General features: G+C 43.1%; 1 protein-coding gene across 2 annotated transcripts in view; it reads left to right on the forward strand.

Annotated features, from left to right (window-relative positions):
* LOC144933502 (disheveled-associated activator of morphogenesis 2-like) overlaps window positions 1-22,278 on the forward strand; it is a 106,415-nt gene that overhangs the window by 50,482 nt on the left and 33,655 nt on the right. For both annotated transcript variants that reach the window (XM_078858318.1, XM_078858319.1), the window contains exons 4-12: window positions 3,006-3,080; window positions 3,749-3,843; window positions 12,248-12,386; window positions 17,712-17,906; window positions 19,044-19,154; window positions 19,886-19,989; window positions 20,311-20,377; window positions 20,581-20,698; window positions 22,096-22,234. In XM_078858318.1, the coding sequence (XP_078714444.1) occupies window positions 3,006-3,080; window positions 3,749-3,843; window positions 12,248-12,386; window positions 17,712-17,906; window positions 19,044-19,154; window positions 19,886-19,989; window positions 20,311-20,377; window positions 20,581-20,698; window positions 22,096-22,234 (1,043 nt within the window). The remainder of the gene's footprint in view (window positions 1-3,005; window positions 3,081-3,748; window positions 3,844-12,247; window positions 12,387-17,711; window positions 17,907-19,043; window positions 19,155-19,885; window positions 19,990-20,310; window positions 20,378-20,580; window positions 20,699-22,095; window positions 22,235-22,278) is intronic.

A 22,278-nucleotide genomic window follows, 5' to 3' on the forward strand; every position in this document is an offset into this window, starting at 1 on the left:
GCGGTGGCTCTCGTTTTTTAGCAGGCTAAATGTCACTAACACAGCCACCGTTGCGATGGTTTTCTTACATTGACATGCTCATCTCTCACAATACAATGGCCACCTCCACAGCTTGGGTGGTGCCCGGTTTTTTTACATTGACATGCTAATCTTAAATATTGACTTAAAGCTTTCGTGACTGCAGGAATTTATACTCTTTGGGTCTTTCGGTAAAGTCACGAAAGACCCATCTTACATTAACAGATTGACATGCTAATCTCTCAATACAATGGCCACTTCCACAGCTTCGTCGTCGTGGAGGTATATCAGCGCTCCGGTCTTACATTTACATGCAAATTCCATCTCTAGCCCTGCCCACTTACCCTTGGGCTACACCCATCTCAAACCTATATAACATCCTGCTTCAGCAGCTCACCCGCTATATGTTTTCGCCTGATGACGATTGCTTGTGTTGCGATCGAAACGTCGTGATATTTTTTTTATTTTTCTATCTACGTGGCTTTACCGAAAGACCCAAAGAATATGAATTCCAGCAGTCATAAAAGCTTTAAATCAAGTTTTGTTCATATAAAAATAAAATGCAACGCACAGGCTATACGCAGCTTCAGTAACCACCGGAAATTCCAATTCGGCACACCACACACATGCTTATTTTACCCAAAATGTAGGAGGCCCTTTGCCTGATTTACCAATGACAATATTTTACATTCTGTATATTAAAATGTTGTCAGTTTTATATATATCCGTTGTGTTACTAATATTATATTTAGTAAGAAAACGTGTTTTTAAGGCCTTAGCAGGCGAAACTAAAGCATTAAAACTAGACAAAAAAAATAAAGCTGTACAAAAATATTAGCTCACACACACACACTTTCCTCCCACTATTCCCATCACAAAAATAAATTCCCAGACCTTGCTGCCACTGCTGTACTGTGCCCTCCATTAATGTCAGTGTGAGTATTTTTTTCCTAGCATTTATTTTTTTTGGAAAAAATTGCACAATGCGCTTTGCATCAAGCAAGTTGTGAAGCCCTGCTGCATTGGATAATTTAATAACGTAGTGCTCACTACATTCTATGCTTGTCAGTGTGTTCTCTGTAGCAGCAACAACAGCAGTAGCACGCTCCGTTAGCTTTTCCTTTGGCTCGGACTTGAAAATACTGGTGTTGCCATGGCATGGACTTCTGTCTTAAGTTATCCACTTTTCCACTTTTCCATTTGGCTCCCGCAAACGTAGGATATGGCTTGCACATGAAAATGTTGCGTGTGGGTTTTCAGGGGCGTGTTCCCTGGTTTTTGAAGTGGAGTGGGTTTTGGAACTTTTCAGGGGAGGGAGAGAATTGCCTTGAATAAAAAACAATTCATTCATAAAGGGGAATGTTCCGCTGACGTTTCCCCACGTGTGTGGCCTCCTGAGGGCTGCTGTTGTGAACATACGGAGGTGTACATATTAACCGCGAAGCGTATGTTTTATTGCTGAAAGGAATTACTATATTCATCAAAACCTTTGCTCATGGCCAGGTATAAGAAGTCACTGAGACACAGCAAACATTTCATCGCACGCAACACCGAGTATTGCGAGTAAGAGCAGAACGTTCCTGTCCACAGCTCGCTTCTCTCTTGTTCATACTCATTCATGAAGAGTTCGTATACATATGTATTACTGGTATGTATGTTCATTATGTGACATCAGACTTAGGGGACACATTCATGGTCAAAAGTATTTCAAATGGTTGTTACGGTATAAAAAATTATGCTATTTTAAAGATATAAAAAATGGGGCATTTTTGCCGTGTGACTTTGCCCTCCTCAAAGGAAACATTACATTTTTCTAATCTCAGAATCCATTGCTAACGTCATTGAATGAGAATTACCATTATTCACGTGTAAAATTTCTTCACAATGTTACAATTCAAACAGAATTTAATTAATAAAATCATTGCATGAAATGTATTGCGCTGGGACTGCATGGAAGAACCATACCGGTAATAAATCTACTAGGTATGCTTTTTTTTCCCCTTTGAACATTTTTCAGTTTAAATCTCTCAACGTGCACCGCGTGATGAGATGAAGCGTGAGAAGGCTTCTGCATTATTAACTTGTGCTCAGTGCTATTGACAGTGTGTGGTTTTAATCATTCTTCTCAGCTGCTGTAAATCAATCTTTAGTGCTTTCCAGTCAACAAACATGGCCCAGTTTAATTCACGTGCAACTTGAAACATCGCACTTCCTGTAATATTTCACTTTTTTTAAAGTTTAATTTTAAGGGTAGCGTATGTGTGTGGCGTAAAAATGTGATGCTTCACTGAAATATTCCTGAATAATTCACTGACTAGTTTTATGTTTTCCACTGCAGTCATTGTTGCTGCCCATTATTTATTAAAATCGTGATCGACTGATTATTAACTTAGCGAGACTGTCTTGCAAGTTTGGAAAATTCCACTATGGTTATTTATGAATCCACCTATCAATGATGCCATTATTTAACATCTCATTTGTAAACAATTATAAAGCGCTGTATTAAATTCCCCCACTAGTCTAATGATTGCGTCTCATCACGCACGCTGGTTACATCTTGCTCTCTTAGAGTTGGTTTTGTGTCTCTCCAATCATCAACATCCTTAAAACAGCAGTGGATAGGCAATATCTGCTGTTGCTGATGATGATGACATTCATCAATCTAGAAAGGAGGTCACAATAGATAAATATGTTATTTATATTGAACATTGTGCGTAAAATGTGTGCATATAGTCCATGGGCCAGAGCAGGAATTGGAACTACATCTTAGTCATACTGATTTATTTTTTGGCAAATAAAAGTGGGTTATTTTGATAAGCCACTCATTGCAAATAGTTACCACGTATTAAACTGTTGCTGGCCACATCAATAAACTACTAAAGTGATGCCACCTTGGGTGGCACCGACAAGTGAATTATCTGGTTTGGGCTTGTGGACCGATACGATCCTTGCTCACTGATTGCATCGCCATGTCTTGTGGTGTGCAGGAACAGGATGACCCGAATAGGCAGGCGACGAGCTGGCCCGACTACTACATCGATCGCCTTAACCAGATGGCAACGGTGAGCAACGCCCACATCCAGCACCAGAGCTTACCGTACACGGCACGCGCCGGCTGTGCAAAGTCAGTCCTCAGTCGGTGGTATTTGCTATTACTGGCCTTGGTGGTAAGTGGTGTGCAAAGTGTATCCAAACCAAGCAAAAACGGAGGATTTCAAGTCGCTCGCTCAAGGGGCCCCGGATTCATGAAAAAATATTGATGAATCAAATATCTTCAAAAAAAAAAGGCGAATAAACACAACAAGTTAATTAACGTAGAGACACAATATGGTTCACCTACTTTTTTATCATCTTACAACATCTCTATATCTTCTTCTTGGTTCTTTCGGTAAAGTCACGTAGAAGGGAAATGATAAAATAATATAAATAAAACATAATAAAATAAGAATTATTTAAGAATGATTTTATTATGTTTTATTTTTATTATTTTATTATTTCCCTTCTACGTGACTTTACCGAAAGAACCAAGAAGATGAATCCCTGCAGTCACGAAAGCTTTAAATCGAAATCTCTATATCTGGTCTCCGTATTTTATGTCACCTCACGAGGATTTTATAAAGTGAAAGGGGGGCCCCCCAAGTTTACATTCATATTGGACTCCCAATGGTGACGCTTGCAGAGGAAACAACCTATGAGCTTGTGTGGCTGTGCCCCCCCCCCACCCCCCCAGATGCAGTCCATGTTTGCGTACAACCAGGAGGAGGTGGAGACACGCAACAAGACGGTGGAGGGCCTGAAGACTGCTCTGCGCACCCAGCCCATGAGGTAAGGCCCGCAGACTGGTGGAATCTGGAGGGAAGGGGAGGGGTCAGGAGGAAAGGCTGAGGCGGAAAGGGTAAGAGAAAACAACAGGGCCTGAAAAGGAGCTGGAGGTATTTTAACAAACGTGTTGTGTAGTGTTTTGCTAACATTTCTGTTTTTTTGCACGGGCAGAATATGAATTGACTCACTGACATTTTGCACAAACTTAACACTTGCTATATAAAGGAGCGGTCGGATGTGTTTCCGTGTAGATGTCATGGCACCCTTTGATCATGTGCTTGAATAAATGTTGCCACTTTTTTGTATAACTTGTGAAATTAAGCATCTTCTTAAAACCACCTTACAACCATAATAACCCACGTTCCATTTGCACGCCATGTCACAAATTATAAACACACCTCTTGTAGAGCAAAAACATTTAAAAGCATATTTTTTAAATCTCAAAATGTGGGTAAAAATAAAATCATTGCTCTTGAAACTATTTTTTAAATATGTATACATTGGGGAAACAGACCCTGCGCTGAGCAGGTGGCCCATTCACCAGTGGGGTTGCAAGGCACCCAACGTGCATGAGTGCTGCCAGTGTGGGCTCAATTGGAACAAATATGTCGTAATGTCACTGCATGCCTCCCCCGCAGCATCTGTTTTCTGCATCTGCCAGGTGCATGTTTCAAAGCTGTGCCGAAGGATTTTTAATTTGAGGTCCCTAGCGTAGCATCCCGCAACACAGTTGGGCCCTGACCTTCTGATCTGCAAGGGGTCTCCATGGAGACGGAGCCCCAGGTGTATTGCTTGCAGTCCTGCTGTTCTCACGAGCAGTTCTGTGTTATGGGAACCAAAAGATATTCGTTGGATTATAACGTACTATTTTCAATTATTCGTGAAATAATCCCACTTTTATTACATTTGCAAACTTGCTCACTGATTACATTTCCATATTTATAAATTTTTTAACGACAATACATTTTTCACATTTCTTCTTAAAATTTTAATTTAGAAATCCAGCAGAAAGGATTTCTGTTGATAATATATGCATATACATATACTATAATGGTTTATTATTTGCAGTACAAATTATACATTTAGTTTTCTCTGTAATCAAGTATTGCATGAAATCTATACTGGGAACAGAGCCTCATTTATTAGAAAAAATGTGTTGCTGCATTTGCAGTGGTGCACAAATAACAAAACTTGGCACATCTATCAAAAACACTGCCCTAAAAATTAAAAAACAATTTGACATGGTGGTATTTTGGAAATGTCCCTGCTTTATAGAGCCACCATGAGCTGTTGTCCTCATTCTCAACTTAGATGCACGCACATACCCTCTTAAAAAAGCATATCTTTGACAATTTTTCAAATATAATAGTATAACCCCTTCAAAGTTCCAGGGGAGGGGTATTTTCTCTGTTTTCCTCGATGCCTGGAGTCAGTGGTTTCTGTGCAGTAAAATGCGGAGTAAATCCTGTCCAAGGGAGGCCTCAGAAGCCAGGGGAATTATGTGGCCGAGTGTCCTACAGAGAAGCACCACATCAATACCAGGCTCTGCCCTGCCTTGCCTTGGTCGACTGAGGGATACTGTTGAGCAGAGGGGAGGCATGGCCATTCTAACCCGAGGCAGGGTTCTGTTGCTCCTTGTCCATAGGAAACCACTGCTCAGGCTGGTTTCCCCCATAGCTGAATGAGGTGAACATCAAACGCAGGTGGCTTGTGAGCCTTTATAAGGGTAAAGGTGCAGACCTGCAATATTTTTCTCATGCCGCTGCTGGCAGAAGGGCCTCCACTTAAGGAGCCCCTTAACAGTATCTGGCCTACTCTTACATGCTGGCCAGAAGCTTTGGAAAAGGTGGGAGTACCTACACTTTACACCACCACAAAGGACCTGCCGAACGACTATCTATGGTGTATCCATTCCATTTTTACTGCCAGATGGATAGAAGCGGAGCGGGGGGTGGATTTAAGAATTTTGCACATTCAGTGTGCTAACCAATATAGCACGGCAGTTTCCCTGTAAGTCATTAACTTACCACAACTGAAAATGCATTGTACAAATACAGTGTGCAGGCCACAGTTTAAATAAAAAACATAACTCCTGAAATCCCCAAAAAAATCATATTTCCCCCCATCGACTGAAACTATGAATCGTGGGACTAACCGTTGGCCATTATTTGGCAGAACGGTGTTCACACACAACAAATTCAGAAATAGATTGGCAGAAACTGTACACGAGGAAAACTTGTTATTTAAAAGATATGCATTTGTTTTGCATCACAAAATACAAAGTGTTTTATTGTCACACAAAATAAACACGGTGTTTTATTGTGACCGTGAAGCAAGATGTACTTGTTCCGACAAATTGAAGCCCGAAGTGCACGCCAGGCAGCCCTTTAAAACACTTTTACATGTGGAGAGGAAATTAACGTACAGGGGTTGTGTATAGACAGATGTGTAGTAGTACCAGCCTTAGCGGGGCTTGGGTGAGCGTTGGTCAGCGCGGAGGCACCACGTACAGTGTGCGGTGTGGGTTCCCGGTGAGGGAGCGAAAGGGAGTGTCAGCCAGCCAGGGTTACGTTGGGGCATGATATGCTGATTGACCTGCCGACACGTGACCGGATGATATTGGAGGGTGGCCACCGGTGGATGGGGGCCCCTGAGTGGTCACGTGGTCTAAAAGAGCTCTCGGGGAGCCTTCGGGAAAGAGCTCGAGAGATCTAGAAGGTGGGCGGGGCGAGGGGCGGAGCCAACTCCAGCCCAGGATGATATAACGGGGCCCCTTGAGGGGCTAGGGGTTCTTCGTGTTGCTGGTGATGAAGAGCCACGTGGGGTAAAAGGAGCCTCTAGCCACACGGTCCGGGACCCAGCTTGTGGTCCGGGCCGGGATAGCGAACCGTGTCTAGTTCTGCCGTAGCGTGGCTAGATGAGCATTCAACACCCAAGTCTAGGTTGTGTTAACGTTATGTTGATTTATTTAATAAATAGTGTTGCTCCCAAGACAACGTCTGCGACTCAATTGGACTCACTACAGATGTATAAAAAGATTGCACGACTCTTGAATAGTTGCGATAGCATTTCCTATACAAGTTGATGAAAGCTGGTACTGTATATGTATATGTGTGTGAGGTACTCATTTGACCTGAGCATCTGGTTTGGTGTGTAATCATCAGTATTGGAGCAGACAAAGGTGGCTGGCTGGGTGTGGTACTGGTCACCTCACCCCCTCTTATGCTGACCGTTTTCAGAGCATGTTAACAGCACTTTCCTCTAACAATCTACATGCCTGTACAGGGCATATTTTTCTTCGTCATGTGTGGGTATATTTGTGTTGTGTGTGTGCTTGTGTATGTTCACTCTCATTTCGCTCATGAAGTGTTTTCCGTTTTTATTCATTCATCTTTAATTTATGGGCACCGATACATTTGTTTTGTCGTAAACTAATAACTATATTTCATTTTGCTGTTATGTGCGTTGCTTTGAATATAGAGTGGGTTTATTTCGTAGTCCATGAATAAAGCAACAAATGTGACAATTTCTCAAACGAGTGCTGTGGGCAGATGATAGAGGACAAAACCAGCAGCCTTGGGATTATGAGTGCATTGGGATTCCATGTCGCTGCTACTCAGCCGTTGGGTGTGTTCGGGGGTGGCTGTAATTGCCCTAGAAAACCAAGATATTTGCAGAATCAGCGCGGGAGTCGTAATACGGTACAGCTGTTTCTTGAGCTCAGTTATTGAGTCAACCTTAATGGTAGCGTGTCACATGTTACATGCCAGTCCACTGCTGGATGAAGGTCTCGCCATGCTTTGGTGTTGTGACCAAGACAATGATATTTAAAAATTTACATATTTTCAACGAGAAAACGTGTGCATTTGTGTCATTTCTTCACATAAAGTCCTGGTCACAAAAACAAAGTTTCTGGGGAATAATAGCCATTTTCTTTACTTTTGAGGCATAAGCAATTACAAAATAAGACTTACTACCCAGGAACAAAAATTGTGTTACAGAGTAATTATAGTAGGTAATTATACAATTTAAATTTATGTAGCCACTAACTGCTGCTGCATTTCTCTATGTGGAATGCACTGGTATTGGGGAGAATTGCATAAATATGTACATTTATTTAAGACTAAAGCAGGAGGACTTCTCCACAACTCTGGTTGTCCGCCTGATGATGCTAGTAGCAATTACTGGTGAAACGTCGTACTCGGCTAGTAAATGTTGTGAGTTTTACTTTCCAACACAGGGGTGTGCAGAACTAGTAACGAATTGGCATGTTTTGTTTACGTGACAACCTTTACCAATTGGCTGTGTCGGGTGGTGACGGGTTTAACGATACATTTATATTTACACGATCTAACCCAAAAAACTCGATTATAGATGATATTGGTCGCGAAAGCCTACTACGTGTCAAACTGTACATTTCTATTTGAGGGGCTAGTCATACAGTGGAGAAGAGGAAAGTATTGAGCCTAGACTTCAAATGGGGAAGAGAGTTCGCAGGACAGATGGCTGGGGTGGATGGAAAGGGATATAGTGCTTATATGAATGACAGAGGAGGTAAATGTATAATAATTAATTATTTGATAATCGCTTTTCCCATTTTATCTGGCAACAAAACAGGTGTTAAGATGTTAAAACGCCAAACTGAAAGCTTTTACAAGGAATCATGTCTGTATTAACCACAATGCTTGCGGTCAGAATGCAAACAAAAAACATACTTTAATAATATATGTATTGTCCTTGAAATTGATTGGTCAACACCAGAGACAGCTTTCTTTCGAGCCTAGTCTCAACCAGTGTTAGACCAGAGGATGCCAAAAGGTGTACAGCACAAAGACAAGCATTATCAGAGTAACGAGAGCTCGGGGTTTAGCAGCTACATCATGGGACCTCCTTTGCCAGGACCAAAATATGAGAACAGGTTTTCCCTTTATTGTGGTTAATGCAGACATGATTCTTTGTAAAATGTTTCAGTTTGGTGTTTTAACATGTTAACACCTGTTTTGTTGCCAGAAAAAAGGGGAAAACCTATTCTCATATTTTGATATTGGCAAAGGAGATCCCATGATGTAATTCATTATTTACCCAGCAAGACATACTGAGTCCAAGGCCTTTTTAGGAGGATCCTGCATTGTATGTTTTATATTTTGATGTTATCAGCCAATTATGCATGCGGGAGGAAACCGAAGCACCCACAGAAAACCCACGCATGCAAGGAGGCAACAATCTATTCCAAATAGACAGGACAGATGACATTAGTCCACACCTGCTGGTACCGCCTTCTCCTCGGAAGCGAGGTTATGGCACCTCCTCAAAGCCCAATAGGAGGGGAGTTACGGTCAAATGTGTGTGTTCCCCCAACCCTGTCACCTCCATAGTGCTGCATTATAGGTGTGCGTGGCCACCATTGGCAGTTTGCGATGGCTAGAGACAGATATGTGGTTGGGGGAGATTTGTTGACGAAAAATGTGACCTTGTGAAGATTACAGGCTAATGGCACTAACCTCCCTTCCCTCATGACGTGTCATTGCCTCTGCCTGTGCAAAGTCCACTCTTAACATGTTTTGACTGCCCTGGACTCTGAAACTGAATGAGCAACAAATGAGCTTTTTTTATGATAGTATCTCAGACCGCAGCAACGTTGCTGATCTGACAGTAAATGAGCCAAACGTGAGCGCTACCAGAAGTATGATGCACGCAAGTATGTGTTCCAGAAACAATGGATGACAAATCGAGGTCATGGCTGGTTCTGTCCATTTTGATTCAGCAGATTCCTCCTCGCAGACATTTTTCTCATCTGCAGTTTAGAAGAAAAATGTGTTGGCTCCACTAATGTAGGTCCTCACATGACAGCTTGGCTAAACACAACTTTATTGATATTGGAAAGTCCCCATACACGTTGTTTATGTTTCTTCTATATAATTGCTGATCTGATGAAAGATAAAAACGAATTGGGATATGAAGACTTTTAAAATCAGTGTGTGTGTGTTTGCTTTATAACAGATTTTTTTGTTTGTATTAATTTGACAAAGTTTACAACAAAAATGTCAATAGGAAAATAAAAACCAAAATTTAGATTAAAAAAACCTCGAGCGTACAACATAATAGGCATGTTTTATATTATACAACCATTATAGGAATGTGTTTCGTGCCTGGTTTAAGGTCTGCTGTCTACTTGACAATAAATAATGCAGTGGTTTTTTAACAGCAACTTAATGTAATAACATTTGATTTCGTTACATTTTACCACACTGATGAACTCCCAAGTGTACTGACAGTCCCTTGTGAACGCACTGCTGGATGAGAGCCTTTCCACACTCGGTTAGTAATGGGGGCTTGTTTGACCATGCTTCACCACGCTGGCCAATGTTGCGTTGGTAAAGGGTAGTGCACTTATTATATGCCACTGATGTTATCTGTGGCAAGGACTCAAGGAATGCACATTTTGAAACATGCATATAGATTATTTGGCTGATGTACATTTTCACGCGATAAGCCACTTCGATGAGCTATCATTTGTGGCCAAGTGGCTTCTGTAAGAGGAGGAATAGCTCAGTGTGCTTTCCTGAACCTCCGATTAGCATGGTTGGTTATGTATGGTGCGAAAGAAGTTCAAAATGCATATATACTTGGTAAAAATAAATATAGTTTAGTTGTAGTTAATTTTTTTATTTATAGACATTTTCTTACCTTTCCTCTACTTGTTTTGTATTGTTGTGTAACCTTCTGACCCGCCCCTCCGAGACATCTGTGAAAAAGAGCTTCATAGCTCATCAGATTTCTCCAGGATAAATAAAGATTCTGATTGTGAAATTCAGGTTGCTGGGTTCATAATACAGTTTAATGTAATTAACAGAAACCCTACCAAAATAACTCTAAGAAAGTATGACTGCATCTTATTAGCTATCTCCTCTCTAAGATGTGGAGCCATTACTTTGTAAAATTCAATCAGCTGATTAGAATAAATTAAGAGGTTTATTAGAAATCAGTGGGATATATATACATGAGAGTACTACGTCTATATTTTTGGCTTACACAGTATTTATTAATTCTAGATTTGAAGCTTTCGTGACTGCAAGGATTCATACTCTTTGTTTTTTTTTGTAAAGTCACGTAGGTAAAAAATAAAATAAATAAATGATAACAACTAAATTAAATCTGCATTTTCCAGATATACAAACACAGACATAACTTCAACCGAGATGAGGGATTCAAATTGAGCAATCATTGGAAGGATGTAATTAACCAAGTTAAACTTTAGCTGCCGTGCAGTTTACTGCTAGACAGCCAGTTTAGATTTATTTTCATAATCATATCCTTATTCCCAGCCTGTTACCCCCAGCTTCACGCACGACCATCACCATTACCACACGTTAGTGTTCATCTTGCGCATTTCTAATTTGCCCCCCCGGCAGCATAACAAAAGCTGCATAATCTTAGCTACTTCCGCCCCCTGCATCACAAAGCTTCAGTTTGAGCTCCATGCGTTGCCTCCTAACGCCCTCCCCATTCCTAGCATCGTTGCCTCCCAGTCCACAGCCCACCCATACACTCACCATGCCCCCCTCCCTTCATCCCCCGCGACTATATCATTCCTCGTCACAGCCATCTCTTAGACACACTTAAGCGGTTTTGCTTTCGCTACGTTGTCCCCACCTGAAGAAGGGCGCTTGTGTTGCGCCCGAAACGTCGTTATTTTATTTAGTTGTTTTCATTTATTTTATTTTATTTTTTACCTACGTGACTTTACCGAAAAAACCAAAGAGTAGTATTTATTGAGTCTCGCTATGAAATGAAAGAACAGTTTTGAATTTGCAGGGAGAGAACCGTTTCTCTGCAACGAAAAACAAGAGACAGTTGTCATTTTCATACTCTTCTCACAATCCTGTACTCGTACCACAAAAATGAATCTGTTTTTTTACGTAATAAAAGGCCAAGATAATATTCTTGTGGAGCTGTTTTACATTCTCTAGGATTTAAGGAAAATTATGGTGAAAGAATGACATTAAAAGGAGCACAAATTGAAAGGTTAGACCAATTTTAAATGAACCGTGTCAGTCTTCTATATTCATTACTCCTATTTCTTTGGTGTCGCTATCTGTTATGTCTTCCGAACTTCTTCCGCTGTTTCAATGCAATGATTATTGTTGCTCGGAAAATCCTGTTTACCCAGCTAGTTTTTGGTGACAACTGCCCACAGCCACTAATAACAGAATCACTGTTGGGGTGGAGAGGAGCCCAGCCAGCAGCCAGCCAGGAAACTCGAGGCATGGATTTGTTTTTAAAAAGTAGTATGATTGTTGGTTGTAAGACGTTTTACCCCAGTATTGAGCCCACTTCCTTGGGGACGTTTTTAAACATGTTGCCTCCGTCTGCTTTGTTAATCCGCACGGGCCGCTGCCGGCCACAGGTTCGTGACGCGCTTCATCGAGCTGGATGGCCTCTCCTGCCTCCTGAACTTTCTCAAGAAAATGGACTATGAGACGGCCGAGAGCCAGATCCACACATCGGTCATCGGCTGCATCAAGGCCCTGATGAACAACTCACAGGTGGGTCTGCTCAGGCGGACAACCTCGCACACCCCACCCCGCCACCGCGTCGCCCACGTAACAGCCGGCTGTGAGCTTCCTGTTTTGTTTCTCTCTTATGGCATTCTTCGCGAGGTTTGTTTGCAGTCTTAAAAGGTTACCATACTTCTTATTCTACTTTCATATGGCATATGAAGAGCAACTATACGAGATTTGACTTGTAAGTGATTGAGCCATTCAATTGCTTTGTCTGAAAAATATGGTGAATAGCAAACACCAAAGACTTTTCGAGTTTACATATCAAGCAGTGGAGCTCGTGCGGTGACCAATAAGTGTGTTGAACAATCTATTTGAAATGCAGTGCCTCATATCCGGCTGTCACATGTGCACCCTGACCAATTAAACGCTTATGCCCAGTGCAGCTATTCATCCATGTTGTAACTATTAGTTTGTATAGATGTTCCAAATCTTCCCTTTTCATGTGCAATTATTTATTCTTAATGTCACGTACATGTGCTTACTCATATGCATTTCCCCATGTTTAAAGCAGTTTAGGCCTTTTTTTGTCCAGTAACCTGTGCCCGGTGGTGTAACTGTGATTTTCTCTTGTCATCATCATCAGACATGTTTTATCCACTAGTGGATGTACGCTTCGCCACACCATCGTCATCCCTCAATGGTCCTGCGATGCTACAGTCCATCTCACTCTTGTACAAGAGCCGATCTCATTGCTCCATCTCCACAATGATTGTTCTCTCAGGCGCATTCTTCCCTTTGGCGACCATTTGGTCACCAGCCTCATCCATCGGCAAGCGTTCCTTTCAGCCATGATGAGGCCTGCCCAAGCCCATCCATGATCAATAACAATGAAAATTACATCTTTGATTGGTGCTTTTACCCTGATCCAAGTGTTACTATTCGGTCTCTTAGTGTATATCTCCGTGCTTATGTGTGCACATTTGAAATTAAAGTTCCAAAAAGAAGATAAGGGCCCGACTGTTGCAGAGATGGAGTGATGTGATCAGCTCTTGTGCAGGTGCTGGAGATATAAGGGATGGTGACGATTTGGAGAGGCCTTTTTACAACAGTGAATACACCATGGCTGCTGATAATGGTGATGAACTTGACAAATATGGCTTCTCTCAAGCTTTATAACCTCCTTGAGTATCATATAAATACATAAGAAAATAAAACGTGGCTTTGAATGAAGGTGGGGTATAAGCAGGTTGACACTACGCGAGGAGTTTGACGTTAAAACGTTAGCGTTATGCGACTCAGCTGGGCTATGAGAGCTGTTTGAGCAAGGGGGTACCCAAACGCGTATCTTACAAAGGTCACGTAAACACAGAGAAGACACTAGACCTCACCCGTTCCACACAGTCCACTTCCCCCTAACATAAACACGGATGATTTACCAGACATGCTGTAAAGTTAAATGTCGCTTGAACACAATCCCAAACTTGCTTAATCAGTGGTCCACGGAAGACCGCACTTTGATTTGTGTGTGTGTGAATAGTTCCAGATTGTAATAGGTGAATCTCAAAATGCAGTAAAGTATACTGGTAATTGAAAGCAGTGCCTTGGTTTCCTCTGGGGGAAAAAATACTGGCCTTGTGCACACTATGAGGGCACAGCACAAGTACATAAGTTCAAAAGTTCAGCGATGGAAGACAGCATAATGTATGTATGCTGAACTTCTTCTTGGTTCTTTCAGTAAAGTCACGTAGAAGGGAAATAATAAAATAATTATTTAAAATACAACATAATAAAATAACAATTATCACGACGTTTCGGCCACAACACAAGCAGCCATCCTCAGGTGAAGAAACAGAGCTGTTGGAAAGACAGCGTCCCTTCTACGTGACTTTACCAAAAGAACCAAGAAGATGAATCCCTGCAGTCACGAAAGCTTTAAATCGAACCTTGCTAATCAGAGAAGCGGTTACTAAGCCAAGTTTGTACTGATCAGACCATCACTGTTCGTCTCGATACAGGTACAACAATTCACCCGACTCGTGATTCAGCGAATTGTCACACTGATGGCAGTGAAGCAAAAGCCATCGTTGTCCTGTACTTCTATACTGCCGTATCTGTGTTCCCCGCATTTATCAAACAAGACTGGCCAGCGTATGGCCAAATAACCCTCACAACCCACACAGTGTGTTGGAGGCCCTCACACCTCCAAATAGCACGGTTGACTATGTACGGTGCGAAAGAAGCTCAACATGCATACATCCAGCAGTGTATTAACAGTGGTCTCATATGTTGGTGTTTCAATACTTTTGAGCTCAGTTAAGCAATGGGTGGTTGCTTGAGTATTTCTTTTTAAAATAGTCGCACACATACACATGGAGTTCCAACGCTTTCGTAATTGTGAACTCTTTGTTCAGGAAGCAGAAGTGTGGGGATTTTTATAAACTGCCCAGGAAAATCCTCCGAACTGTACACATCTTGCCTGTAAACAACACATCATTGATACAATGCACGTGATGCATTAATACATCTCTTCCGGGTGTGATTTCACTCCTGTGCATTGTGAACATTTAAGCGTGCGAACAACACTCTCACGTGGTCTCTGACTTCACATTATAAAAAGGTTCGGATAGAGGGGGAAGTCACAAAATAGTACAATTAATAAAAATTCCCCAAAGCACAGAACGCGCAACTCTTAGGTTTTTCCCCAAACTTTACTTGTGATGATGCCACGGCCAGCCTCTTAGGCTAGAAATCCTGTGGTTACTCCACACACTCCCAACTCTGACACCGGGATCAGCAGCTGTTTTAAAAAAAACACTCTTCCTCAAGATCATTCGTCTCCAACCGCCTCTGCCCATCAAGTGCGAACGTAGGTTGACCGGTCGTGTGAGTTTTCACGGTTGTGCTGTGTTGTCGCTCTGAGATGTGCTGTGTTCAGGCTGTTGTCGCGTGTTGTTCGGCGTGATGGTGGCTTCTATTGCTTCGTCAGTTCCCGAAGGGGCTCCCAGCAACGTCGACCGAAATGCCATCATTCAGAACAAAACGCTGTACGACCCCCGTCTTGTTCTGAATGCGGGAGTGGACTGTGTTCTGTAATCGCAGCAATTTGTTGTAATGATGAGGAAATCTGTGGTTACTCCTGCCTCTTTCGACATTTATGGCGAGATACATGGTGTCGGGTCTACCTTGACTTCTCAAAAAACAAAATATATTTACGCGCGTGAATTCTTTCACCGTCATGTGAGTTCCTCTCGTAAAGAAATTTGAGTTGGCTTGGGCAGGACACGTGTCGCTAGACGGGATGATGGCCGGCGATTGAGACCAACCACTGAGACAGAGGCAGCCAAAGAGGAGAAGCAACCGGAGATCACGTTACCCCCACGGAGATGGAGCAATGAGACCGGCTTGTGTGCAGGTGCTGGGTGATAGCGACTTGAGGCTTTGATGCAGCAGTGGATTGATCATGACTGCTGCTGATGATGATGATGATTCATAACTGGTACTTAATAATACATAATGTGCTGTAGCCAGTAGATGGCAGTTGAGAAATGGATTCTGTGAATCGGTCTTATGGAGCTTAGAATGCACGTGTCGGTTTGTTTGAGTACCCATACAGAAATAACTAAACATACGCTCCTGAAAAAGTCTGCAGACTCAAATAAAGTGCACCATTACTGTGAGCTCTAACACAAGCAGAAATGCCATTCATACAAATTCAATAAAAGTGTATAATGTATTGCTATATTGTAATAGTGTACAGTAGAAGCCCTCTTAACGACGGTAATTTGTTCCACGAAACCAGTCGTCAAGCGAGTATAGGAAATACATATTAAAGGTTTAATTCGTTCTGATAGCATGGAAAAGTTACCCGTTTTCACCCAAAGAACATCTTTATAATATTAAAACTATTGATATTAATTCATAAAGATACTAACAACATTATAAATACATAATATTAAAAGAAGCATGGTTAATCGATGCATTAATTAATATTTACCGTACCTATAACAGCCCATCATTAACATGGGAATGGTCGGTAAGCGAACACATTGAGCTCTATGGAGGTCCGTCGTTAAGCGATTAGTCGTTAACAGGGGTGGTCGTAAAGAGGGGTTCTACTCTACACTATACACTACACTATAAACTATTAAATACACTTTACTATACACTACACTATACACTACACTATGCACTACACTATACACTCCACATTGAGCTCTATGGAGGTCTGTCGTTAAGCGATTAGTCGTTAACAGGGGCGGTCGTAAAGAGGGGTTCTACTGTACTGTATTATGAATGTGTGTAGTAAGCAACCAGTCCATAAAATGAGTGGGATGAAAGATTTTTGCTTGTCATTTGTTCTTCATGGCTCCTGAAGAGAATACCCAGTTGGCATTGAGGCACACGTACAGCATTTCCTCAACCACTGCAAGTTGGGAATCTGACAAACACCATAACCTGCAGCGGGAGGAATAACAACATCTCTTAATACTTTCAACAGATGGCGTTGCTTAGCGATGGCTTTTAAAAGCGGGTGTTTTTGGCAGAACGGATCTTGTTATGTCTGAACATTATGACAGTTAAAGGTAACTGTATACGGCTGCCAGCCACAGGTTCATTGTTAATTTACAAATGTACTTACTCATGGGGAAAATAATCATCAGGAATTACCCTGGGGAGCTGTGGTGCAGTGAGTTAGCGCACTAAACTATGAACCTAGCCACCTGAGTTTAATTCCTGGCCATGGCTAACGTTAGCAGCGATTGATATCTGATCCGGTCCTGGGCATCCCCCCCGTTCCTGCTCGGACCAGCATGGTGAAGTATGGTTAAACGACCCCCATAACCGATGAGACATGGGAGGCCTTCATCTAGAAGTAGAAAAGGTGAACAGCTTTAAATTGTTATCTATTTAATAATGTATCCAGAATCTACTGAGCTACACAGGACACATTTCACTGTCCGTTTTTTCCTGCAATATTGTTTACGTTGCGAGAACGTGCACGTGCATGACTTTGGACATTTACGCACGCCTGTGCTGAATAGTGAACTGTTCTGTGGAGGTAGACAGAGGACCCTAATATAAATACTCTCGTGGCCTCCTGAGAGTCATTCCATCAAACAAGTAAATCACCACTGACAGACAATTCCTATGTAAACACTTAGAAATGATTCACCGCACCTTAAATGTCCTTATTCCCTACGAGAAATGCTTTTGCTTAAAAATAATATGGAGCGGAGCCCATTTCCACCAGCCCCAGCCCTGAGCCTGTGATGAAAATTCCACATTCCTCTCCCAGGGGCCAGTCTATCCGCAGGACACGGACACTGACACAGGCGCGCTGGGGCGGGGTGTGGGCTGTCTTCACAGGGCAGGGCGCACGTGCTGGCGCACCCCGAGAGCATCAACGTGATCTCGCAAAGCCTGAGCTCAGAGAACGTGCGCACTAAGGTGGCGGTGCTGGAGATCCTGGGCGCAGTGTGCCTCGTGCCAGGCGGCCACCGCAAGGTGCTGCAGGCCATGCTGCACTACCAGCAGCACGCCGCCGAGAGGACGCGGTTCCAGGTGCTGCACTCGCTCCCCCGTGCCAGCACTCAACGCACTCCTCCTCTTTCCAATCCTTGGCTCGTTAACCTTGCCCTCACCCTACGCTCTCCTCACCGGAGCCTCCCCTCGCCAACTCTCACCCCGCCAACGTTCACCTCGCCAAATCTCACCTCGCCAAGCTGCTCCTCAACAGCACTCCTTTTGCCAACCCTCTCCTCGCCTCCCCCCCCCTCTCATCACCAACCCTCCCCTCACCGTAGCCTCCCCTCGTCAACTCTCCCCTCAAATACCCTCACCTCGCCAACCCTCCCCTCACCACCACCCCCCCTCTCCTCACCAAACCTCCTCTCACCGTAGCCTCCCCTCATCAACTCTCCCCTCAAATACCCTCACCTCGCCAAAACTCGTCTTGCACCAGCCCTCGCCTTTGCTGCTATGTTCTCGCACAAACTTCACGTTTGTTCAATATTACTTTCGGAATCTAAGTGTTGTACATGCTTGACCCTCTGATAAATTCACCCAGAATTTGGGGTTGAGCCAGGATGGGCGACCATCATGAGTTAAACAGGTGCCATAGGCTGTTGCGGGGCTACATTGCAGCCATCAGACAGTGCAGCAACATCTGTTGTTGTAATGTATTTTGCTCTTACGTCTATGAGCCCCACCTTCACCAACCCACACTGACCAGCTTGGTGAATTATGGTAAAAAAAAAAACTTATTGCTGATGATGGCATGTGGAAGCCTTCATTCAGCAGTGGGTTCACAATGAACTGGATGTAACATTCGTTTTATCCCAAACTTATCTTGCAAAATACACCTTTGTCTAAAAGGGGATTCAGGCCTGTCTTAAAATAACATTGATTGATTGTGGTTGACATGGGCCCTGGTACAAGGAATGAAATGCACCACCCACCTTCTCCAATTTCCCCACTGTTCGTAGACCAGTGACTGGGCCTCTCCTAACCCATGGGCCCCGTTTATTTGCACCACCTGCATACTCAGTAGGTATGCCACTGTTAATGCTGATACGCTAGAAATAGTGGTGAAAATGTCCCTGTTGATAGCCATGTGTGGCCTGCACCCCAAAGGATTAACACAACCAAAAGTCGAGCGATGTGTGCCAGTGCATTGGGCAATTTTTTTTTTTATTACAGACACTGATCACCGAACTGGACAGAAACACAGGGAAGTACCGTGACGAGGTCAGCCTGAAAACAGCCATCATGTCCTTCATCAACGCCATCCTCAACGCTGGAACGGGACAGGTGTGTGTCGATCGCCACGCACAAGAGAGATAGCGCTGCATAGCCTGCCTGTGCCCACGGTCGCGAAATGAAATACTGGTTGCCATTGAATAGTCACGTTCATACATAAATCATTTACATGCATCCAATTGGTGTTGCGTTATTGTCAACATTTGTCAATGCCATCTTTTGGTGCCCATTATGTTCTCATGGGCAAAACACTTGTAGTAGCAGGATTTATATGATTCTTAGTTTTCATACATCAGGTTTTAAATGTGAAGCTTCATCATTTGTAAAAAAAAAAATCTCAACTAGATTTGTATTTGTAAGTTTAAGTTTGCACTTTCTAATTAACAGTCGTGATTTTTTAAAAATATTGTGAATATTAAAATGTTTATTCCTGTGCCAACCGTTTGAGACATTCCTCATTTAATAAATGTCTTTCTACCCAGAAATTACTTCTGTCAGTGGTTGTTGTGATCGAGCATAGCCAAGCCAACTGAAATGTAAAGCACGTACCGATATTTGCTATTTGTATTATGACCGATGCAACCATTAATGTAAATAAGATCAACATCTGTACCGTCGCAGTACGCCCATGAAATAGATCCTCACAGCTAATTGTGCCCTTCCTGCTGACATGAAATCTATTTATCTATTTTTCAGAACTCGTATTTTCTCTGTTACTTTTGCAAGTAGCTACGTTCATGTGTGTACTGTGTTGACTTTGTTTTCTGTTTTTTATATTGTAGGAAAACATGGAGTTCCGAGTTCATCTCAGATACGAGTTTTTAATGTTGGGGATCCAGTCGTTGGTTGACAAGCTGAGGTCACATGAAAATGCCACTTTGGACCGGTAAGCACATTTTTAGACTGTGCCTGGCATTACCTTTGTATAACCAATGTATACCCTGCATATATACAGGATAATGTATTTATAGATGCTCTCTTCACATAGTAGGGAAACATTAAATATAAAACAACATTTTATTTCAAATCCTTTACACGTCTCACACCAACCTCAATGTGCTTATTGAACATTTTCATATTTCTCTCCCTCTGTAAGATATAGAGCCTTTTTGTGGCATTGACACGAACACCTCCTGAGACCGCTCTGCTCAGCATGGAGACCCATGTTGCCAATCACTTTGTGCTTCTTTCGCGCGAATCACTGCAGACATTTGGACTTCTTCGAGATGATCCGGAACGAGGATGAAGCCGAGCTGGCCAAGCGATTTGACATGGTGAGTGACTCTCCTGTCCGTTGTTTGCCAAGTTTAGAAGCCCCGCCATTGGATAATATGAGTATACAAAGTTAAAAGTGATTTCCTGCTCAAAATGACCACTGAGGTGGTGCTCGCCTCCCATTTGTGGCCCTGAGGTGGTGGTACTAAATAAAAGCGAGTTCCCATTGCGGTGTGCGTCCATGTGCCCGGATCGTTCACAGATGCACATCGACACGAAGAGTGCCGGGCAAATGTTCGACGTCATCAAGCGGAAGCTGAAGTTCACGGAGGCGTACCCACACCTCATGTCCATCCTCTACCACTGCCTGCACATGCCATGTGGGTACCGCCATGGCAAAGGCTTGTCTTCATGTGGTTTGGCATGGCGAGATGTGTAGCCTTGAGCTCAGACAGACTGCAACGCCGCGCCGACCGCCGAGACCAGCAGCAGAATCGAGTGGTGTTATTTAAATGCCCCAACGTGGTCAGAGCGAAGCGTGCTGTTTATATTTGAATGACAAAGCGAGGCTAAATGTTGTTGAAAAATGGATATCGTCAAAAGCTGCCACAAACAATGTTGGCATACGCTGTACATTGTTAATAAGCCCACAGAAACCCTGGCATAAAATAATTAAAATAAATTATGTGCAATTGAGTTTCGCCAAGAAGGAGAAATGACGACTTCTCCATATGTCTCTTGGTACTGCCAGGGATACAAAATTTGCAGAGGTCACAGTGAAGCATGCTGACACTTGGCAGACGGGCAGTTTACATTGTATATAGGCCATCACGTGTCCGTGTGTGAGGGCCCGTGCGAGTGTGTTTATTTAGCATGCGTGTGTGCGTGTGTGCGTGTGTGCGTGTGTGCGTCTTGTATTCAGGGAGCTGCAGCAGAGTGGTTAGCACATTGCGCTATAAACATGGTGACCTGGGTTTGATTGCTGGCCAATGGTAACATGAATCTGAACCTGTCCTAAGCTGCCATTAGGTCGACTTAGCCTTAAATCAGTGCTCCCTCTAATGTGTAAACATCACCACTAGGGTAACAGATTTGTGTGGCCAGCAATAGTGCGAGCCACACCACGCACTCATGTGCCGTGTTGGCCTTAATAGGTGCTCACGAACACCGCCTGCCTTGAGAGTCTAGATGCTTAAGTGGAAGATATTTTGTTGTGTTGGAGTAGCGGCATAGTGGTTAGCGCACTGCACTATGAACCACAGCCGATAGTGACATGTGATAGCAAAACCAGTCACAGACTTTCCACCAGCCTTGAATAAGTACCTATGATGGAGTGTAAATATCAGCACTGAAGAGGTTAGTTGGCCTTAAAAGGTGCTCGCTAACTGGACTTGCACCCCCTACAGATCGTGTCGTCTTTACAGGGGGATTGTTGTCTTTCTGTATGTGTGCTATGCAAATGCAAGATTACCTGTGCATTCTCACTTCCCGAATTGTTCTTGTGACTTGCTGGATCTTCTCCTCATGCAGTTTCAAATGAACAGTCGTATCAAATTGCTAAATCTGGTTATGAGAATTTTTCTTCAACTTACCATCGAACAATTGCCTCATTAAACACTAGCTCACGTGACAACAAAAAAAATTGACTGCTTCGAGAGGTGGATGGTTTTAATTGCACAAATTTGCTCAGATCATTACGTGACCGAAGCAAAAAAAATCTATTGCGAATCATGTGCACGTGCTAATTGAAGGGTGCTGCTTCTTCTGCCATTCGCAGACAAGAAGAGCAGTGTGATGGTGCAGCACTGGCAGCTGCTCGACCGCATTCTGCAGCAGATCGTCCTGCAGAGTGAGCGTGGAGACGACCTCGACGTCGCCCCCCTGGAGAATTTCAACGTCAAGAACATCGTCCGCATGTAACGCTCGCTCGCCAGCTGGCTCACTCGTTGTGCTTCTCATA

This window comes from Lampetra fluviatilis, chromosome 7 (genome assembly GCF_964198595.1).
Source record: "Lampetra fluviatilis chromosome 7, kcLamFluv1.1, whole genome shotgun sequence".
Taxonomy (NCBI): domain Eukaryota; kingdom Metazoa; phylum Chordata; class Hyperoartia; order Petromyzontiformes; family Petromyzontidae; genus Lampetra; species Lampetra fluviatilis.